The sequence below is a fragment of the Asterias amurensis genome, chromosome 2 (genome assembly GCF_032118995.1).
Source record: "Asterias amurensis chromosome 2, ASM3211899v1".
Lineage (NCBI taxonomy): Eukaryota > Metazoa > Echinodermata > Asteroidea > Forcipulatida > Asteriidae > Asterias > Asterias amurensis.
The window spans coordinates 20,261,572-20,284,610 of NC_092649.1; the positions used below are offsets into that span (position 1 = coordinate 20,261,572).

Here is a 23,039-nt window from a genome sequence, read left to right on the forward strand (position 1 = left end):
AGGCATTGTGTGAGATAACGCTGGGTTTCGGATAATGATTTATTTTTTGATTCTCCCACACAGCATTAATGGAAATTTTTTCCCTGTGTAATCATGAATTAAAAGCTTATAAGTACATGTATCTTGAACCTGTACAAAAGTAGCTATTTAAAACTTGTGTCTGCCTTTTTTTTTTTACCTGCCATCTTTGAGATTATTTTCCTTTGTAATGTGTCCCAGTATTCATCCTTCAAGGGTCATTAAAGCCTATAGACCTTATGCATTGACGTCATCCAGCTGCCATCTTTGAGGTCAAACAGTGACGAAACAATCAAAACGCACATAGATTGTCCAATGAACAACCTCCTTTTGACTTCAAGGCGAGGGCGCCGTACTGAAATGACGTCATGTGCGTATAAGGTCTATATGCATTTGGTAATGTCTCTGAAAATAAAAATCTTACTTGGCAAGAAGTACAGCAGCTTTGGAAAGTATAATGCATTTTGAGAAACTTTTTACCTCAAAGTCTGCAATTATGGAAAATACATCACTTTTTATCCAGCAAAATTTGAATCTGAGCAGCAATACTGACAATTCATTTCTAAAACTCTGATTTGCAGATTATTCTTCCTGGGTGGACATACCCACTCCAATCAGAAGAATAAACCAATTCCTGAAACTTATTATAACAATTTAAAGGGACACGTTGGCTTGGATCGGTCGAGTTGGTCCATCAAAAGCATTTGTAACTGTTTGTTTTAATATGTATATGTTTAGAAAGATGTTTTAAAAGTAGAATCTAATGATCCACACAAACATGCCTTGAAAATGCCTGGTGTTCCTTTTACTTAGTGATAGTCATGGAGTCAAAATAGCGTGCCGTGTTAGTTCATGACGTATAAGGAAAACCATGCAATTTGTGGATCGTTATATTCTACTTTTAAAACATCTTTCTATCAATATGCATTTTATAACAAACGGTTTCAAATGCTTTTTATAGATCAACTCGCCTGATCCAAGGCAACTGTTTTCTATTTGAAGAGCGCTACAATATGTAAAAGTTTTATCTCCGTTGTCTTAATGGGTATCACGTATACTTCATTACACTGGTAATATTTTTTACTATTTATAAAAAAAAAAAAAGGACAGCCAAACTTGGTTATGTAGCTGTACCAGCCTATCTAGTGGCCTCACGCCTACATTCAAGTGTTATAAAACTCAAGTCATGCTGTCCCTTTTATTATAGTAGGGTTAAGTCCCAGTTTGCTTGTGTAAGTACTATGTAATTTTATCCACACACCATAAACAAATGCATGGTACCAGCAAGAAAATCATGTTAGTATGGCAACTCTTCGTTCTTTGTATTCATCCATTCTGTTTGCCATGCCATAGAAAAGGAATAAGACAAGCTAATGTTTTCTTTTGATAAGTTTAATAGTTATATCATAACACTCTTCTGATTAAGTTTTATTGCAAGGAGTCATTAATTTTAACAACAAGCAATGCAGTATTATGATGGAGTACACATGTGCACAAGCCACAAATTCCTACTAACTCGTGAAATACGCCTGACGTAAGCACAGAATTCCCTGTGTTCTGAGTTTACAGTCCTTCACACACACATCGGTGTGTATGGGTAAAACTAAGTAATAATAACATTTGTACTGGTTTTTTGTTTATATCCTAAATGAAGTGTTATTATTGTCTGCAAATTTCAATCAAGTCCCTTTATCAATTGTCAAATAATTTCTGATGAAATTGCTGGTGGTAGTTTTCCCTAATGTGGCAAAAAAAGAAAACAACCGTGATGGTTCATCACATCTTTGGCCATTAGTTATTAATAGGGAATTGTCGTCAGTGATTGATTATGTACAACTTAATGGGATGACAGATTGTACAGTGTTACCAATGTACACGCGTTCACTCAACCGATACCAAACAGCATGGCAAGTATTTTTTTTTCTTCAGATGATGTAGGTTTTGAGAGGACAGCCAATTTAAATTCGTTAAAGGCAGTGGACACTATTGGTAATTACTCAAAACAGTTGTTAGCATAAAACCTTACTTGGTAACGAGTAATGGGGAGAGGTTGATAGTATAAAACATTGTGAGAAACGGCTCCCTCTGAAGTAGCGTAGTTTTCGAGAAAGAAGTAATTTTCCACAAATTTGATTTTGAGACCTCAGTTTTAGAATTTGAGGTCTCGAAATCAAGCATCTGATGAAAGCACACAACTTTGTGTGACAAGGGTGTTTTTTCTTTCATAATTATCTCGCAACTTCGACGACCGAATGAGCTCAAATTTTCACAGGTTTGTCATTTTATGCATATGCTTAGAAACACCAAGTGAGAAGACTGATCTTTGACAATTACCAATAGTGTCCAGTGTCTTTAAACTACCATCAATTGCCCTGAAAAAAGGGGGACTTAAAGCCATTCAGAACTCTTTAAAGGCAAACCTTATGGTTTTTGGAACCATCTGATTTTGTATGGATAATCAGGTCTGATCTACACGAAGGCAACAGAGGCGATTGCGTCCATGCCCCTTGGTTATTGCCTTGGTGCCCTTGGAATGCTCCAGTAGAAATTTACAATTTCCTCATTGGCTGCCCTTTATCAAGAAGAGAATGCCTTGGTGCCCTTGCCCTGTCCAAAATGAAGCATACAGACCTGGATAATATACAAAACAACCAACCTGTGAACATTTCATTTCACAAGGTGGTAGCATCTTAGATATCGTTGAAAAGCTGGAGCGGCTATGTCCAGGCAGGAAAATTATTGTTCAATTGAAATACACAGTCTGGGAAAGGTTTTATGCAGAAATATTTCTCTGATTGATTTTGTGTTAATCTCTTTCTTTAAAACCACATTCCTCAGAAGGGAATATTTTCTCATAATGTTATATGTTATCAACAGCTCTCCAGTGCTTCTTTACCTTGTAGGTTTTTGATGGTCATCAATTTTTTGAGTAATTACCAAAGGTATATTCCTCCCTTTAAAAGGAAGAAAACAAATGGTGGAATATTAAAATGGATCATGAGTTGTCACTCAGGACACATTCATTCAAGCAGGGTGGAATTATAATATATCTAGGAATATTGGACAATTAACTTGTAAATTAATCTAGAGCTAATATATCCAACAAAACAAATATCTAGCAAATATAGTTATTGTTGGTGTGCTTTATATATATCTAAATATCATATTATATTTTGCTGTTTCTATTTGACTGTTTGTATGACCCTCAAACTGTATTGCAAAACGTTATATCAATTTGTTATCTACACTGACGTTTCATTGGCGTACAAAATGTCAAGGTAAAATTTTGCGCGCAAGGAATTAAAAAATTACTTTTGTTATAAAATATTGTTGCCCTTCAAACAAAGAAACCTTCATACTCGGAATTCATTATGTACAAGTACTTACTGTAATCATAAAATCGTTTCTGAAATAATGTTGGTAGACATTGTTCTCCTTGTAGATTGTTAATGGTTTGTGTTGGTCCCCTGCGAAATGTTTAAGTGAAATGCCAACTTGCTTTAAAGACAGTGGACACTATTGGTAATTCTCAAAGCCTAGTCTTCACAGTTGGTGTATATCAACATATGCATAAAATAACAAACCTGTGAAAATTTGAGCTTAATTGGTCGTCGAATTTGCGAGATAAAAATGAAAGAAAAAAACACCCTTGTCACACAAAGTTGTGTGCTGTCAGATGCTTGATTTTTCGAAATCAAATTCGTGGAAAATCACTTCTTTCTCAAAAACTACGTTACTTCAGAGGGAGCCGTTTCTCACAATGTTTTATACCATCAACCTCTCCCCATTAATCGTAATAAAGACAGGTTTTATGATGATAATTATTTTGAGTATTTATCAATAGTGTCCACTGCCTTTAAGGCAAAGTATACCTGTGATTTTATGGAACCATTCAATAAAACTAACATGTGAAAATTTCATTGCAAAAGATGGTCGTGTTTTTGAGATATACCCGGAAATCTCGGAGCAACTATGAAAGAATAATCCCTGTTAGGAATACACAATCTGAGAAGAGTTAATGCATTAACGCTTCTCAGGTACAAGTTTTAAGGTATAAAAACTGATATGTTTTTACATAACCATAGTTTGTTACTTCCAGGTGAAATGTTTCTCAAAATACTTTCAAAAGCTGCTGTAGGCTTCCAACCAATTGTTTTTATCACCATTACTTTTAAGAATAAAAACCAAAGGTATGTTTTTCCTTCAACCTTGTATACTCCTTAAACATTTGATGGGTTGCGGGAACTTGCCATTTTAAAATATCTTGTTTCGGTTTCTGATTTCGAAAAATGCTGTTCTGAATATTATGCCTACATTACACCAAATAACTTTCGATAAGTCTGGTTTATTGCCAAGCATGATCCATACCACACATGAGGGCGCAGAAAGAAGGTATGAAATATTTACATCAGAAATACGAGACGGTATTGTCAATAATATATCACGGTCAGTCTATGCGTAGTTTACAGTCCGGATGTGTTTACATTAAACCCTGAGCTTGTCAATAAAAAAGGAAAGCAAACACGATCGTTTTGTTGAATATTTCAACACGATTTAAAATTCCAAGTGCCTATTTGATTAAAAAACGTTGTGCTAAATATACAAATGGTATTTGAAGGAATTCATGGTTTGTGGGATTTGAGGCATTGCATGACGAGGTATCAAAATATATTTGGTTTGCGTTAATGCCATGTGTGTTTCTACTTGCTAGAACTTTTGTGAACTTGTCTCGTTTTATATTCTACTGCCACCGAGTAGATTTTCTGAATACATGAGCCATCATGGTTTCTCAGTAAAACAAACCTATTTACCTGTTTTTGGTATGTTTTAGTTTACAAATTCCTGAGTTATTTTGAGGTATGGGGGACATATTACAAGGGACATTATTTGGTTAATGGTAAAAAAGATTGTATACACTTAAACCAAACAGTGCACTCCCGATCCTGTAGTGTCCATTATGTTTCAAAAAGGTTAATGGTGTGACAACAACCTGCTGCTTTTGGCTGAAATACTGATTAACACTTTCTGAGTGTGTGTGAGTATAGGTATACATTTAAACTGAGGACCTATAACAAAAGAGGACAAAATTCGGGTTCACGGTTTAGGAAAGGTCAACAGTTGGAAAACGTGTACAAAACCAGTGGGAGCTGTTGCAAAAAGTACAAACAAAAGACGACAAATATGGTTGCAGGCGTATGTACAAGCTTGGGTTTGTATGTGGGGGGGGGGGGCTGCACTTAACAACATTACACACTCCATTGAAAGTTAAAAGCCATTCACATGACAGACCTCGGACAGAGTTTAGCAATGCTTGAGAAGATTTCACTAGGGACCTTGAACAGTTTAAACATTGTTGTCTATTCACACAAAGTGCAAAGGACCCCTGCTAAATTGCTCTCATGTTATAAAAGGGCATAGATTTACACTAACCCGTAAAAAAGTATGATCAATTTTGATTGACTATTCATGGAATTAGTCAATATTTGGTTTAGGCAAGCCCCTAGATAATCATAGCCCTTATAAGAGACTGTTCACTTCTGTATAACTATCACCATACACCCAGACATTGCTAACCTTAGAGATTTTTGGCTTTTAGCCTTCGAGAAAGACTCTGCTAAGGTCGAAACGTCAGGCCATTAACTATTTTTTGCGAAAATAAAAATGAAACAGAAATGCCTGGCTTTGTTTGAGAATTGTAGATTCTATGTTATTGTGGGAAACATTCAAAACTTCCTTTTTGGTCCGATGCATTTTCACTGACCCTCTGCTTTGAACCCAAGTAGATACATTTTCACTGACCCTCTGCTTTGAACCCAAGTAGATACATTTTCACTGACCCTCTGCTTTGAACCCAAGTGGATACATTTTCACTGACCCTCTGCTTTGAACCCAAGTAGGTCTAGTTTTGTGGTTGTTTGCGGGGGTGCTACGGGCATTGCATTTGTGGCCGCTATGGTTTCTTTTTAAGGTCTTACAATACCGTCCATTAAATTCCAACACATAAATGAGGCCAAACATATGCATAGGAGAAAGTACACTTACATATGTAAACTGATTACGTGTATCCAGATGGTTGGGCGCACCATGGTATCAAGTTTATTCAGGCAGCCGTGGCCGCAGCAGCTAGGAGACGGCTACAGTGTGAGCTTGTAACAATTTTCTATTGAGTCGTTTGCCACCGATTTTTAGCACCTACAGAGTACCGATGATCATTAGACAATTGCTCCACCATTGACTCAATTAGGACCATGGATAATTAGATTGGTTAGATCTGGTTGCCGAGGAAAATGTAGAATTAGGGACCCGTTTGTTTGATCATAGGAACAATTAATTGAATTACAAATAGGGCGTTTGAGAGAAGAAACAAAATTCAAGACTCTGGGACATTCAGCTAGACATATTTCAGCCTATAGTGTAGCCGTCTTGGCAAATTTGTGGTTGCAGTTGATGTGTGATTTACTGAGACAATTTGAAAAAATGAGGCTGAAAGTGATAATGTTGTTTATGTTGTCTCTTTTACATGTGCAATTTGAACTAACTTGACTATTTCGTCCTTGTTTATTTTGTGGTTTGTTAATATTTGGTCATAACTGTGCAGGTTCCCCTCTGTAGTTTTCTTTGAATTTGATTTTAAAAAAAATTGCCCCCTCTTCTTCAATTTTTGAACTCGGGTTTTCTCGCTGTTGGCAGCACCCATGGTCCCCACAAAATATCCATACAAATAAAATGTGAAAGCAACACTGAAGTACCAGTGCCTCAGCAAACTAGCTTGAATAAAAAGCAGTTCGTGTTCCGATGGAAAATTATATTACAACACAGACTGAATGAAGGTTGTTAATCTTTGTTGCTATGCATTTTCCATTGTCTGGTTCGGATGGAGTCTGTAGCGTGACGTCACTGTGCTATTTAGAATCCTTGGAGCTTAGACACTCTTTCGCAATAGTCTGCATTTTTTTGTACATTCAAAAATATTTTTATTGAGTTTTACTCAATTGTATGTAATGAATTACATTTTTGGGTAACCTTGAAGGAAAAAAAAGATGTTGTTCAATTATGATCTTTAAAGTCTAGTCATCAGCATTCATGGAACTGTTGTTATTGCAGGGTCTGATTATTTTATCAGATATGAGGGTACTTGCAAATGTTGCTTGTACATTTATACATACTAATTGTATGCATCAAAGTTAGATTATAGTTTTTCAAAGAAGACTCGTTTTTAACCAACAATTATCTGATTTTTGTTTTTTATCAAACGGCCAAGTTGGTCGAAGGGATCATTTGTTGTAGCTTAAAGGCACTGGGGTCGATTTTCACAAAGTGTTAGGACTTAGTCCTAACTTAGGACTTGTCCTAGGGGTTAAAAAAAACATATGGCTTGTCCAAAGTTAGGATGGTATTTGTCAAAGGCCAGTATTCTCACTTGATGTATCTCAACATCTAGGCATAACATCAAAAATCTGTGAAAATTTGGTCTTAATTTGTTTCATAGACTGGTTGTGACTACCAGTATACGCTGGTAACACAGTAATAAATTAAATGTAATTCTCCGAGGCCACTATCGTGACATGCGAGGTGATGTGCTAACACTCACAAAATATAACTCCCCCAAATATTCAATCTTAATATAATTTGATAGCATTATATGAGAGCTACCAGTGCTGTGGTAGTAGTGCCGTAGAGGTTGCCGTGTCGTCTACTGTACGTGCAAAAATCAAATTAAACACTCGAGTCTATGCATAATCCAAGGATGCAAGTGTTGTCAATGCATGACTGAATGGGCTGTTGTTGGTTTATCCAATTTACACTGAATTTTGGCAAGCTTTAGAACATGGTATCAATTGTTGGGCATGCATTGATTTGGGGAAATGATATCCCCCAGATTTGAGCACGTAAGATCTTGGAGTTATCTGTTGAACTATAAAGAGGATGTCAAAACATTGTTCTTAGCCTTTTTGTTTAATGGTGGCAAGAGTTGACACATTTTGGTTTCCCGCCACCACTTTTTGTCATTCAGTATGAAATAAATTAGTATCTAACTTACTCCAATGAGTAATTCCTTTTGGTAAAAATGAGCGAAAAAGTGGTGGCAGGATATGGAAATCTTTCCCAGAGAGTTGAGAGTATAGCATGTTAGAGCTGAAGACTTGGTAATCACTCTTAAAATTAATGACAATGAAAACTTACTTGTAAGAAACCTTTTGCGAAAACATTTCACTTCAAAGTAATGTGGTTATTAAAGGCAGTGGACACTATTGGTAATTGTCAAAGACTAGCCTTCACAGTTGGTGTATCTTAACAAATGCATAAAATAACAAAACTGTGAAATTTGAGCTCAATCGGTCATCGAACTTGCGAGATGATAATGAAAGAAAAATTCCCTTGTCACACGAAGTTGTGTGCGTTTAGATAGTTGATTTCGAGACCTCAAGTTTAGAACTTGAGGTCTCGAAATCAAATTCGTGGAAAATTACTTCTTTCTTCTTTTGGCACTTCAGAGGGAGCCATTTCTCACAATGTTTTATACCATCAACCTCTCCCTATTACTCGTCACCAAGAAAGGTTTTATGCTAATAATTAATTAATTTGAGTAATTACCAATAGTGTCCACTGCCTTTACAAAAATTAATTTAGTTTTTACCCCTAAATTTGAGTTTGAGAAATTTTACTGTCAGTATCTCTTCTCAGATTGTGTATTCTTATTAGGGATTGTTCTTCCTGCGTGAAAATAATCACACCAGATTTTCATTGATATCCTGCGACCACAATTTGAAATGACATTTTCACAGGTTAGTTTTGTTGTATATACCTACTTTATAAAAGATTCGAACAATCAAACAGTTCCAGAAGCCAAAGGTATAACTTTGCCTTTAAACCATGACAGAATGTGATTGTCAGACCCCTGTGCCCGAGTCGGCAAATCAAAGTAGTTTCTGCCTTTGATTAAGTCTTATTATATATTCTTTGGGGTACAGCGTGTAATTGAATCTTTGATGGCCATCTTTGATCCACATCCTCCAAGCGACCTGGTACCATTTGTTCCTGTCTATGCAAAATCATTGTGTCCCCTAAAAAGGCACTTACTTTTTTAAGCACAAATTTGAAATATCAAAACTTCTCCATTGAAATAGCCTGGATGTACATGCAAAATAAGAAATTTTTGCACCAAGCCTTTTAACTGAAGATACAATGTTGTTGCAAAATGGAGTTACAGCATTTTTGCACCAACGCAAGGATACAAGGATCCAGTAAACAAAGACTCCAGCAATTTCACAGTTATATGTCCTTTTGGAATCAATTTTGGTGTATTTCTACACTTCTTGAGGGTTTTTCGTTATTTTTTTCTGGGAAATCAAAAAGAAGGTTCAAACGACTAAGGGCCTGTTCTTAACCTTCTCGGTGGCTGGGCCAGTGTGACCAGTTAGTTTTTAATTTCATTTTTGCTACTTGCTAGCCTTGTATGAGTCTAAATCATTTAAGTTTTCTTTCAACACCCATTTCTGTAACTGACGATGGGACGGGCTGTTCATGCAGCGATAGTGGTCTAGAAAGCGGTTATTTTTTTGGGGTGATTATGAGGACTGTTCAAAACTATACACAACTGGAGTGTTCGGAACTGAGACTAACTAAATGCAGGTCAACTGTGTGCCACTACCGCAGAGTGATTGAGTAGGTTGACTAAGACTGATTCAAATCCTACTCATGAAAGCAATTAACTTCTCAAACCTTTTTGTTGTTGTTGTTTTCAGGAGTATGAAAAACGAGATGACATGAGAGTGGAGAGGGCCAATGGCATGGAGATTGTGGAAGAAATGGCGACCAATATGGAGAAGATGTTGGAGGCCAAGGTTCACGCTGTGGAGGTAAGGAAATAACTTTTGTTTGTATGCAAGTCGCCAGACACACAAGGCCTGAAGGCCACTTCAAGGTGTGGGCTACAATCAATTTTCCAGGGGCTGTTGAAATTGTGCCCAGCACGCCGAATGCGTCAATGGTAGGGATGTGCTGAAAGATAATGCTGATTGGCTCCCAAAGCCAAAAGTGACTACTTTGCAGGCGCGCTTCTTAAAAACGACTGCAAGATTTGTCCTACTTTCATTCACTCAAAGAAGTGAATATAAAGGTCATGTCCAATAATTCCTATGTTCACAAAACACCCAAAAAATTCTAAAATCAAATGAAATTTTCTGTTTCATGTTATTTTTTGTTGTTATTTTTACTTTAAAAACAATGTGCTTAAAAAAAATAACAGTTTTAGCGTCGTCTGGGTGTTTTGTGATTATAAGTATACAGAAATGAATGGTCTCTAAAGGATATAGTAATCACATTGATGTCATTGAAGCTGTATCTCAAACTCTCCCCCCCCCCCAACTTTCTGCAAGTAGGAATAATTGTGGCGCCCACATGCCTAGATAATCAATTTCAACTTGGTCAGGAGAGTTATTTTGAGCCTAACAACTTAATGCACAATTTTATGCCTGAATTAACAAAAGGATCGAAGTGGCTGTATGTCAGGTTAAGTTCATGGTCCAGACTTGTCTGAACATTTTAGGTTTAAATTCAGTCTCTGTAACCAGTTGTTTACTTCCTGTAATCTGTACGCTTGAATTTCACTGAGAAGGTTTTGTATTTACTGGTTGTAAGCGGAAAGTATTAACTGGTAAAGAAGTTCATATAATGGTGCATCAAAGAGAGATGGCTAAAAACTAGCTAGGACTTGTCAAAGCATTTTATTTAGTGTAAATTCTCTGTTAACCAGTTTTTTACTTTCTGAAATCTGTCCGCTTGAATTTGACTGAGAAGCTTTTGTATCTGCTGGTTGTAAGGGGAAAGTATTAACTGGTAAGGAAGCATCAAGGGAGAGGGCCAGCTACAATCCAGGCCAAAATGCTCGGGCCACCCATTCCTAACGTTGTATAAAACCATGCCCTGTCCACTTCCCACTGACAATAAACACTGTCTCCCTTCCCCCTGTCCCCCCGCTCAATGTTGACTTTTAAACGTAGAAGAGCAATTGGAACCAGCATTGAAAGGGGGCAGGAGGGCCCAACCAGATATGGCCGGTGTGGCGGTTTCAGTCTTCCGCCGTGTTCAGTTTTCCGGGACTCAGTATGGCACTAACAATTGACTACTTTTGTTTGCTGTGCGCAGGCGTCGCATGACGTACATAATGTTGCCGTATTTGGTCCTTCGGAAAACTGAACACGGCAGACAGTTGAAACCGCCTTACCGGGATTGAAGTTTACTGGCCCAACACTGAAACTACTAGCCTCGGGCCTGTGCTCCATGTAAATTTTGAGCCCAAGGAATGTCTCAGTAGAACTGAGAATAGAACTGCCCAACCCTCTCAGTTTCTGCAGAAGGTTCCCTGAATCTAAACCAGCCTTTCCCTGTTCTGATAAACAAAATAAAAAGAAAGACTCCCTGGGCCCAATGTCACAGAGCTGCTTAAGCACAAAAAGCAGCTAATCACAACAAAAGTATGCTTACCAGAATAAGGTTACCAGCCTAAATACCATGTCACATACAATTTGTGACTGGTATCCTGCTCACTTTAGCTCAGCAAAAGTGTGTCAAGAAATATTTTCTGCTTAAGCAGCTCTATGACATTGGGCCCTGGTCATGGAAGCTTCGACTCCCTTTGTTGAATGCAATTCTAAATATCTCGGCCGATTGTACAAGATATCTCTGATTGCGAGATGCAGATGTTGAAATCTCTGCATCACTTGTTTCTTATCATGGTTTGCGTTGCATCGTTGGGATCTAATCTTGTATCCTCATCGATGAGGATAGAGCCATGTCCTCGAGGATGTAACCTCCTGAATGTGTTTTCTTGCTCTTGAAGGCATTCATACAGACATTAAAGGGTTCGGGTACTTTTTGTACGACACAAAACATAAATGTCCACAGATGTACATTAAACTAACACGGTTTAAAGACAATGATGGTGTAAAGCTTCCGTTTAAATATAACTTGCCTAGGTACTGCAGTTTTTTAAAAAATGAGTAAAACAATATCAAAAAAATTATTTTACGATTTTGTGTGACGAAAATTATTCACACTGGATTAAGCAACTCGCCTGAAAAACATTGCTCAGTGATTTTTTTTAAAAACTCAGCGACAACTATCGCATGTTGTATTACATACATCTTCATTCACAGCAAGTAGGGATTCATGTCACGGCCGAAACATTGATCTACAAAAGGTAACAAAACCCTTTTAAGTGGTCTTGGGCTTTGCACATGTACATGTACGGCACGTCGAGCAGATTTTTCCTTCTTTTTCTTAACACTTTGATTTTGGCTTTTGGCACCTCGAAAGGATTGCTCACACTGGGTTTTCATCTGTTAAATTTTATCATTCTAAAATAATGAGAACATATAAAACATGATGCTTCTCATCAGCATCTTCTCTTCTGCTTGCCCGGAGGCAAAAGTTGAAGAGGGAACGCATAAGAGAATAGTAAAACCATAAGGAGTGGGTATATTACTTAGATATTTAAACAAACCTCAATAAGTCATTATTTGCTTGGGGTCCACCTTGTCTCCTCTTGCTGTTCTTGCCTTTGGCAAATCATTTTCACTGACTTTAAAGGGAGCGTTTAACCTCCCAAAAAATGAATGACCATAAAAACTTGCTTGGTGAGAAGCAGAGCAGCTGTTGATAATTTTTAGAAACGATTCCCGCCTAAGTTCTGTGTTTTTAGAGGGATTCAGAAAATTGTCAATCTTTGAAATATTTATGCATTAAGCATTTCTCAGATTGTGTATTCCAATCCAATTACGGATTTGTTTTCCTGTGTGGTCATCTGCTCCAGATTTTCTGCGAAATCTCCAAAACGAGAAGGCTCGATTATGCTCAGTTGGTAGAGCACTGGCACATCATCAAGTCAAGTTCAAGTCCTAATCTAGCAAATTTTTCTTTGTTCAACCCCAAATCAACAATTAAAAACGATAACGATTGTAAACATATTTGTCAAAACAAATCAGTAAAACAACACAAATGTTTGTTTTTTTACAAGTCACTGTCAGTACAGAAATAAAAAGACTTGTGTTGCATTCTAAAAAAAATTGTTGCATTTAAAAGAAAAAAAGTTTTACTAAAAATAAAGGCCTTCTTTAATTTGTCTCATCACAGTATAAATTTCTCCCCGCTGTTGACTCTAAGAGTTCAAGTGCATTTGGAGTACCAGTCCATCACAAAGAACAACATGAAACTCTCTCTACCTTACGATGTCCATTAATTTCAATGTTGTTATAGACAGCACATAAATTTTCCATAAACTCTGTCTCCTACCACTTGAAGTTTTTACTCGTATAATTAAGGAGCACTTAAGAATCTGGATGCTCTCATTTTACAGTCACCCCACCATCTCAATTTGCTTCCTTTTCATGTTTCAAGAGTTATAAAGACGGCCATCTGGGGCACTCTTAGTAAAGTCGTCGTGTTACTGAATTGGTTATCACTTTGGCTCCCCCTGTAATCGCCCCCATTCTGTCTCGGGATCCCCGAGCAGATCAAGTACACCATCTTCCATTAAAAGCTCCTCTTGGAATTTCAGTTTCTTGACAGCAAAGTGACATCCGTTCTCGTTCTGTCTGCACTCGCCCCCACTCTAGACTAACTCGAGATCGTATTGTCACTCGGCTGATTTCATCACCTCTAGAATGCCTTCTCCTCAAAGAAATATAACACCCTTGCCACATCTCGGTCGGCGATGTTTCAAATCAAAAGTCAAACATCACATTAAAGGCACCATGGACACTTTTGGTAATCGTGAAAGACCAGTTTTCTAACTTGGTGTGTTCCAACATATGCATACATGTACTTAACACTGTGAAACCTGTGAAAATGTGGTCTCAATTGGTCATCGAAGTTGCAAGAGAATAATGAGAGAAAACCACAATTGTTGCACAAATTTTTGTGCTTTCAGATGCCTTAAAAAAGGTTTCATGGGTGAAGTCTTTTAATATTTGAGTGAGAAATTACCTCTTCTTAAAAAACTATTTTACTTTAGAGGAAACTGCTTCTCACAATGCTTTGCACTAGCAACAGTTCTCCTTTGAGTTATTACCAATAGTGTCCAATGCCTTTAAAAGAAGTTTTTTCACTGAGTACTGTTTTGGTTTGCATATTGTGCATAATATGCATACATGTATGAGTCTACGTACAATCAATCCGTGTTGATTTGATTCAAGACACACAGCTGTGTCTTATGTTTGTTAATTAGGGAGCTTAGAAGGACACCCTTGTCTCATGTATCACAGTAGAGTATGGATTGTTTGCTGATTAAGGAAACAAAGATGTACTTAGACTTAATGAACTGGTGAGTGATAGGTGTTGAAGACAACACTTTGACTCGCGTAGTCACTTGTGTCAATCAATGCTCAGTGTAATCTTCTGTTTATCTATATTAGACTATGCATATTGATGACTGCTCTATTTTTTGCGACAACTCTGCTTTCCCAAAACCTGAGCAGTATACAGATTAGAATTTTGTATTCGAAAGACTACTTAGTTAAAATGCAGGGGTTGATTTCACAAAGAGTTAGGACTAGCCCAACTTAGGACTAGTCCTAGGAGATATTAAAAACGGATGGGTAGTCCTAAGTTAGGACGAGTAACTCGTCCTAAGTTGAGATAAGACTGGTCCTAACTGTTTGTGAAATCCACCCCTGGACCATTTGTTTCTGAACACATAGTCTCCCGAATTCCAAAATCTACTCTGTGGCAGTGATGGAAAAAACAGCAAGACAAGTTACAAAGAACAAATTGAGTTTTTTTTGTGATGAAACAATTGAAAGGATAATTGTTATCCTAACCAGTGGGTGAACTCCTCCATGAGCCATCTAAATGTCCTTCAGACGGGACAAAAGCTGTAGAAATGCACGTAAAAGAACTCACTCGTATTGGTATGAGCAGAGGTTCACCCCAGTGTCCCTTGTTTGATTGGCTGTATAACTATACCACAGTATAAAAATACTGTGAGTTTTAAGACGCCCATCATGGTGTGATAAAGTGCTTTATAAGAACTTGGTATTTATTATTGTTACATGTACCTTTAAACTTGAGTTATGTGGATGCACAGCTTTTGTTTTGCATCCTTGAAGGCGTCCTACTTGTAAGGGCAGCTGGCATCTTCATGCACTCCTTCAAAATTACCAAGAACTTAGCTTAGTAATTAGGTTATACAAAGTAGCTGACAGTCATGAAGATGGTTGACTTCATGTTGTCATGCGGACGCACTTACTGACTCAGTAATTAACTAACTCATCTTAAAGGGCGGTACAAACATGGCTTTTGCTTTCCCTTTGGTGGTTGCAATGGCGTAGTGGAAAGTTCCTCACCTTCTAATTCGGGGACCCCTGTTCGAATCCCACTGGGGCACTACGTGGATTGGGTTTTCAGTCCCTAACTCAGTTACCTTCAGTCCCTTTTTTTTTTCCTGGAATATTTATCTTGTGTTTGCCTCCCACATCTCAAACTGAAACTTCCTTTTTCCTTGTCTTCTCTCTGTTGGGTTTTTGGCTGGTACAGTAATTAAAGTTCAATTTTGTGAGAGTCCTTGGCTTCACAACCAGTGTTAAAGGAACACGTTGCCTTGGATCAGACGAGTTGGTCAAAACAAAAGCGTTTGTAACCGTTTTTTATATAATGCATATGGTTGGAAAAATGTTTTAAAAGTAGAACACAATGATCCACACAAGTTTGCCTCGAAATTGCGTGGTTTTCCTTCTACTGTGCGAACTAACATGGTCGGCCATTTATGGGAGTCAAAATTTTGACCCCCATAAATGGCCGACGTGTTAGTCGACGAGGTAAAAGGAAAACCACGCAGTTTCGAGGCATGTTTGTGTGGATCATTGTATTCTACTTTTACAACATCTTTCCAGCCATATGCATTTTATAAAAAACGGTTACAAACGCTTTTCAAAGACCAACTCGACCGATCCAAGGCAACGTGTTCCTTTAACTAATGTGAACAAATGAAATTTATGTACACATAATTTACAACAAGAGTTGTTTTTCAGGACTGTTTTGTTGAGAAGTTTATATCTAAATATTTCTGTGTGCCGTGGGAGGAGTTTTTAGGAGGTGCACTGTGATTTTTCGAAGGCTGGTCACATGGGGTGTATCAATTAACATGTGATATATAGACCGGCAAATTAGCGAATAAATGGCCCTTCAACACGCAGACTGTAGTGTGAAATGTCTTTATGCATTGTGCACGATATGCAGGAACTATTAAATTAACTGCAAGAATCGGTTGGTAACACAAAACATGAACACTGTATGCAACTACCAATCTTGTATAATCCCTTTAAGACTCTGTGTGCTAGGGCCGGGTCTCAGCTCTAGTTCAATTCCCACTATTAGAATTCTTTCCATTTGCCCGTATCCATTATTGCCAAGATGCAGACAAGACAAAAAAAAAACCTTCCCTTCATAGATAACAAACCTCAATGCCTCTTTAATGCAACTGGAAATCATTTTAATGGAAACTGAAATGGTAAATTGAGTGCAAAAATTAATTAGGGATTTGTTATGTCGGCGAGCAAAGGGACGCAGCAGGACTAATGTAAAAGTGTCTAGACATATCTACGCTCTAATTTCTTAAATTGAGGTTGCCATTAGAGAGGTTACTTTTGTAATCTGTTTATGCCAGGGGGAAATATGACATCTCCTGAAATTAACCCACAAAAAGAAAATGGCCGATTCTTCTTGAACAATGGCTGTATCATATCGCCTCCATCGATACCAATAATTATGCAAGATTCATTTAACAGACCATAAACTTTCATTGCCAATATAAAATGTTTGATGATGTAATAAATGTGAGGCTAGTATAGAGTAGAGTAGAGCAAGCTAAATGATGTAAAGAAAATATTTGTATGAATACAAATATTCCTCTTTTTCTTCCTCTTAAAGGCAGCGGACACTATTTTTAATTACTCGAAATAAATTATTAGCATAAAACCTTACTTGGTAAGGAGTAATGGGGAGCTGTTGATAGTTTATAACATTATGAGAAACAGCTCCCTCTGAATTTGTAACGTAGTTTTTGAGAAAGAAGTAATTTTCCACGAATTTGATTTCGAAAAATCAAGCATCTGACAGCACACAACTTTGTGTGACAAGTGTGTTTTGTTCTTTCATAGTTATCTCGCAACTTAGACGACCAATTGAGCTCAAATGTTCACAGGTTTGTTATTTTATGCATATGTTGAGATACACCAAGTGAGAAGAGTGGTCTATGACAATTACCAATAGTGTCCAGTGTCTTTAATAAAATTGTATTCCTCCTTCAATATTCCTCTGTTCCATCCTCTTAGACTTCCTTTTCCAACACCTTTTAACATTCCTTTTTCTCCTTTTTTAAACTTCTTTTTCCTCCTTTTCTAAGAGTCCTCCCCCTTCCACTCATTGTTCCTAGTCTCCTCCTCTTATAGATAGTTCCCACATGACGTAAATCGGCCATCTTTACGGGCAATTTGGAACACACAGCCATGCGTTTTGCACGAGAACGGCAGGCATTACGCGCACATTTCACAAAACTATTTGCCTGATTGGTTAGTAGACAGCGCGGTTGCGTTAATAAACTGAGCGCTTGGCGCGCCTGCAAGCCAAAATGCAGTCTGCCCTCAAAGATGGTGCTATTGCAACTTATCAATATCCCCCCCCCCCACTCCAATATTCCTTTTCCTCCTCTACTATTCCTTCTCCTTCACATCCCTTAAATTCCAGCGACACCTCTACGCCATAAACATATTACATGCCACTGCTCCATAAGTAACATTCCGTTGTTGGGAAGGCAGCTCATGTTTCACTTTCTGTTCCCCGGCCGAGAATTCATCCTTCTGACGATCAAGGCCTCCGTTGGAGACCGCCAGCCCGAGTGGAACCCACTCGAGATAAAGAAGTGAAGAAGTAGATATTACCTTTGCACCTACCAGCAAAATGACTTCATCACCAGGAGTGCTTTAGGGACATCCCACTCCTTAACACGTCTGATGAATGTAATTAACTTTATTTAATTAGCTTGTGACAAGGTCTGCAGATTGTGTATACTCTAAGTAGACGCCTTTTGAAGTTATTATGTCCAATATATGCAGCACAGAAACTGTAAGATACTTGCTTGTCAATAGGGTGGGGGGGGGGGTGTTTAGGACACTAGCCAGGGTTCATTTTTGTCATGATTTCACAAGGTCTTTGAAATGTTTTCTACTTGGTGTTGATCTTAATTTTTAAAATTCCTACTGTGCAATCTGGAGCAGTTGGTTTTCTCTTGATTTAGTTTGTGGGTAAAAAGGTGAACCCTGCATGAACACTTTTCATAATCTGTTGGGTTAAACTGCAACCAGAGTTGATGGCCATGTCTGATTTAGCGGCTATATGACTCGATCGTTGCATCATTGTATATTGGAGTATGGAACATCCATGGCAACACACATAGCAACAGTGGTAGCAGTAGCCGCTTATAATTCCCATGGCTGTAATTATCACAACATGTGCATTTCCCGGTGACATTTAATGTGCAGAGAGATGCAGTCATCATGCAGAGTAGGGCCCAATTTCATAGAGGCGCTTATAAGCAGTAAATATTGCTTAAACATTGTCCGCTAAGCAAAAATTAGATACCAGTTACAAACTGTACATGTGACATGATAGTTTGGCTGGTTACCTTATTCTGGTAAGCATATATAGTTTGGTTGTGTTAAGCAATTTTTGTGCTTGCTCCATGAAACTGAGCCAAGGTTAGCCTGAACGTCTGACGTCAGAGAGCGGCCAAAAACCGGCGTGTAGTTTGACCTTTGACCTCTGTCGTTTCACATATAGATACGCAGTCAAATTCCATTGCGGACTTGAGAGCAGTGACTATTTGGGCATCTATGTCACTGCACGTGCATTGTATCCAATGGGAATCACTGGATCTAGCGGCAACGACCTGTCTTTTTCCTTGCGGATAAAGACAGGGGCCCAGTCTAAGCCAAGGTAGGCCTTTTGCTGACCCTTCTTACCCACAATTTAAGTGAAATCCAGCTGTGTAAACGCTACATATGAAGTGCTTTATACCTTCCCACTATCCAAGGCCAGACACAGTGTCATCAAAGCAAAGCAAAATGGCAGGGAAATAAAAAAAAAAAAATTAAAAAAATGGTAAACCCAAGAAATCTCGTCTTACATGTGATAAGTCTGTTCATGTAAACACATGTTCAAATCATCATCAGCACTAAGCATTTGTTTGTCTAATGACCGGTGACGAAGCCTTTGCGATGACGTTACTCCCTAAGCTACGCCACTGTAAGGCGGTCGTTGAGGCTTTTACTGAGCTCCACATCAGTGTGTTGACTCGACGGTAGAGATACCGTTTTGAAAAATCACCAGGGACAATCTAGAGTCCCTAAAATGAAATTGATTTTTCTAACAGTGTTGTGTGCGCAGGGAAGGAAGCAATTTCTGTCATTTGTTTAAGGCGGTGTTAATGGTAGGAGTGTGTACATATGGTCCAGACAGTCATAAGGCCCTGTCAGAAAAAAGGTCTTGGGTCAGGGTCCCATGTTCCAAGCAAGAATGCCTGGCTTATTATCATTTTACCTTATTCCTTTGTTCTCATTAATGTTTTAATTGTTTGTGTATTTAGGTTTAAAAAAAATTAAAAAATAAAAATTGTAGTACACAAGGTAATACTAATAATGACATGCTCACCAAATCAAATATTAAGTACATACAGAGACAATCCAAAACAAAAAATCAGAGCTAGCAAGGTATAAGAAATAACCCACAGTTTCATAAAAAGCATTTTTAGAAGTATTTCCTGGCCCAGTATTATGTGGTTAAATGTAAAAAAAAATCTTTTTTTTTTATTCCCCAAAATTTGAGTCTGAGAAGTGTTACTGTCGGTAATTCTTCTCAGATTGTGTTTTTCTATAAGACTTGGGATTATTCTTCCTGCGTGGGCATATTTGCTCCCGATTTTCGGTGATATCTCAAAACCACAAAACCAAATTTTCACAGGTTTGTTTCCTGGTATACATCTACATTTAAAAAGGATTACAACAATCCAAAGGTTCCCCTAAAACAAAGGTGCCTAAATAATTGAGCTCTCAATATTGTTTTGATTTTGAACTGACAGTCAAAATAAAGCTATAAACAAAGAGTCTTAAGCAAGCAAATTAAGCAAGCCCCTCCCTCTCAATTGCACATTATTTACTGTGGAATGACTACTCTTGGTCGGCATGTTGCATCCATATGGGCTCTCTGTGCACATCCTTGGCTGGTTGGCTCCTCTATCACAGTGAGGTATTCTCATTACATCGCATGCTTCATTTAAGGCAATCCACATTATGTCACGGCGGCGGCTGGAACGTTTTTCGCCGTGGACTAAAATAGTCTTACTTCTCTCCCATGGTTAAAGGAATGGCAATGAAATTCCATAGAGGCATCTATCTACACAGTGTCGTGTGATTGTGTTCCAGGGTTTTAAAATAACACACGAAAATAAAAACACAGGAGAGTTTTTCGTTATTTTTACATTTGTCGTAGGGGAAAGAACGTTTTTTTTTTTTACCGATTGATTGTTATAACTCTACACAAATAATTTTACTTTCAACTTAAACACATAGACAACATAATATTCACTGGTGTAATTCCCACTAGAAAGTGCATGCGACCGGAATTTAATTATTTAGGGAGAACAAAAACAACCGTGGTTACAATTTTATAGAGCTGCTAATTGCCCTTGCAATTATACAAAAGAGAAATATTATATGGGCCAGATGTTTATTATAGTTTTTTTATTAGTATTAATTCTAATAGCACTGTGGACACTATCGGTAATTACTCAAAATAATTGAGAATAAAAATTAAAAATTACTTGGTAACAAGCAATGGAGAGCTGTTGATAGTATAAAACAATGAAATAACGTAGATTTTGAGGGTAGAGGTAATTTCTCACTCAAATATGTGAATCTGATGAAAGACCAGCCTGAAGCCCTTTTTATAGGCATCTGAAAGCACACAAATTTGTGCAAATAGGGTGTTTTCTCTTTCACTATTCTCTTCCAACTTGACCAGTTGAGTCCAAATTGTTACTGATTTGTTATTTTATGCATAGGCAATGTTTGGATACACCAAGTGAGAATACTGGCCTTTGTCGTTCCCCAAGGGTGTCCAGTGGTTTTAACGCCGACTGGTGTTTTATGTTTAGAATATAAATCCTCCTAAGAAATAATTTGATCAAAATACCATCAAGTTGAAGCCCAAACCACCACTTAGGGCTCGAATTGTATGCTGGACCAGAGGCCAGAGGCCAATGGTTTCAGTGTCGAGCCAGTAAACTCAAAACAAGACAAGTCCGGTGGTCTTATGTTATTCAATTCAATAGTATTACCTCACACAATGTCTATGACAGAAACAAAATTGAAGGACTATGAGTCCTATTAATTTTGGTTTTACCCATACACTGATGTGTGTTAGCACTGTATACTCAGTACTTTCTCGAGTCCTGTGAAAAAATATCACAGGCATGTTACTCGGGTGGGATTCGAACCCACGACCTTTACAATTCTAGAGCAGTGTCTTACCAACTAGACTACCGAGGTTGCCCCACGGTAGCTAGGGGCAGTTCGAATCCTATGTTTTGGCAGGGGGTACTGCAACGATATAAGAGATGTTAAATTTGCATCGGTGATAAAGAATATTAATTTTGGTTTTGAGTCCATTAAATACCTTTGAGTAGGGACCTTATGATTTGTTTTTTACATTCAACGGTTTGGGTACTTTTTGTAGGACACAAAACACAATGTCCACAGATTTACATTAAACTCTCACAGTTTGAAGATGATGATGGTAGAAAGCTTCCCTTAAAATATACCCTGCTGAGGTGCTGTAGTTTTAAGTAATGAGTGAAACAAGTCACACAAATTATTTTTGTCTCAATTTTAGCACGCTAAACGTTTTATGATGACATTGTTTTACTAATTTCTCAAAAACTACAGCACCTCAGGAAGTAATATTTTAAGGGGAAGCTTTATACCATCATTATCTTTAAACCATGTAAATCTGTGGACATTGTGTTTTGTGTTGTACACAAAGTACCCCAACCCTTTAATGATGTGACAAGGTTATCGATGAGTTAACTTTTTCCCCAAATTCATCCTTGTCCTTTCTCTAATCACCATACTTAAACACCACCTTGGAATTGAAAATTTATTGAGGTTGACGGTACCACTACAATAGTGTCATTCAAAAACAAGTAATTAGTTTTTGTAATTAGCTAGGCTAAATACTGCTTTTAAAGGTCCTGACATGTGGTTTGTAATTGTCAGAAACCAGTATTCTCACTCGGTGTATAACATAACAAACTTGGGCTCAATTGGTAATCGAAGTTGCAAGAGACTTATGAAAGAAAAACACCCTTGTTGCATTACTTTTTATACTTTCTGATGCACATTAAAAGGCTTCAGCTGAAGTCTTTAATTATTTGAGTGAGAAATTACCTCTTTCTCAAAAATTATTTTACTTCAGAGGGTGCAGTTTCTCACAATGTTTTATACTATCAACAGCTCTCTATTTCTCAATACCAAGTAAGTTTTTATGTTAACAATTATTTTGAGTCTAATAGTGTCCAGTACCTTTAATGACAGCTGACACTTGGTAATTACTCACAATAATTATCATCATAAAACCTCACTTGGTAACGAGTAATGGGGAGAGGTTGATAGTATTAAACATTGTGAGAAACGGCACCCTCTGAAGTAACGTAGTTTTCGAGAAAGAAGTAATTTTCCACGAATTTGATTTCGAGACCTGAAGTTTAGAATTTGGGGTCTCGAAATCAAGCATCTGAAAGCACACAACTTCGTGTGACCAGGGTGTTTTTTTGTTTCATAGTTATCTCGCAACTTCGATGACCAATTGAACTCAAATTTTTACAGGCTTGTTATTTTGTGCATATGTTGAGATACACCAAGCGAGAAGACTGGTCTTTGACAATTATCAATAATAGTGTCCACTGTCTTTAA

General features: G+C 37.6%; 1 protein-coding gene across 2 annotated transcripts in view; it reads left to right on the forward strand.

Moving 5' to 3' along the window:
• The window catches only part of LOC139952943 (voltage-dependent calcium channel subunit alpha-2/delta-3-like), a 130,749-nt gene that overhangs the window by 17,950 nt on the left and 89,760 nt on the right, over positions 1-23,039 (forward strand). For both annotated transcript variants that reach the window (XM_071952290.1, XM_071952283.1), the window contains exon 4: positions 9,765-9,878. In XM_071952290.1, coding sequence (XP_071808391.1) covers positions 9,765-9,878 — 114 coding nt within the window. The remainder of the gene's footprint in view (positions 1-9,764; positions 9,879-23,039) is intronic.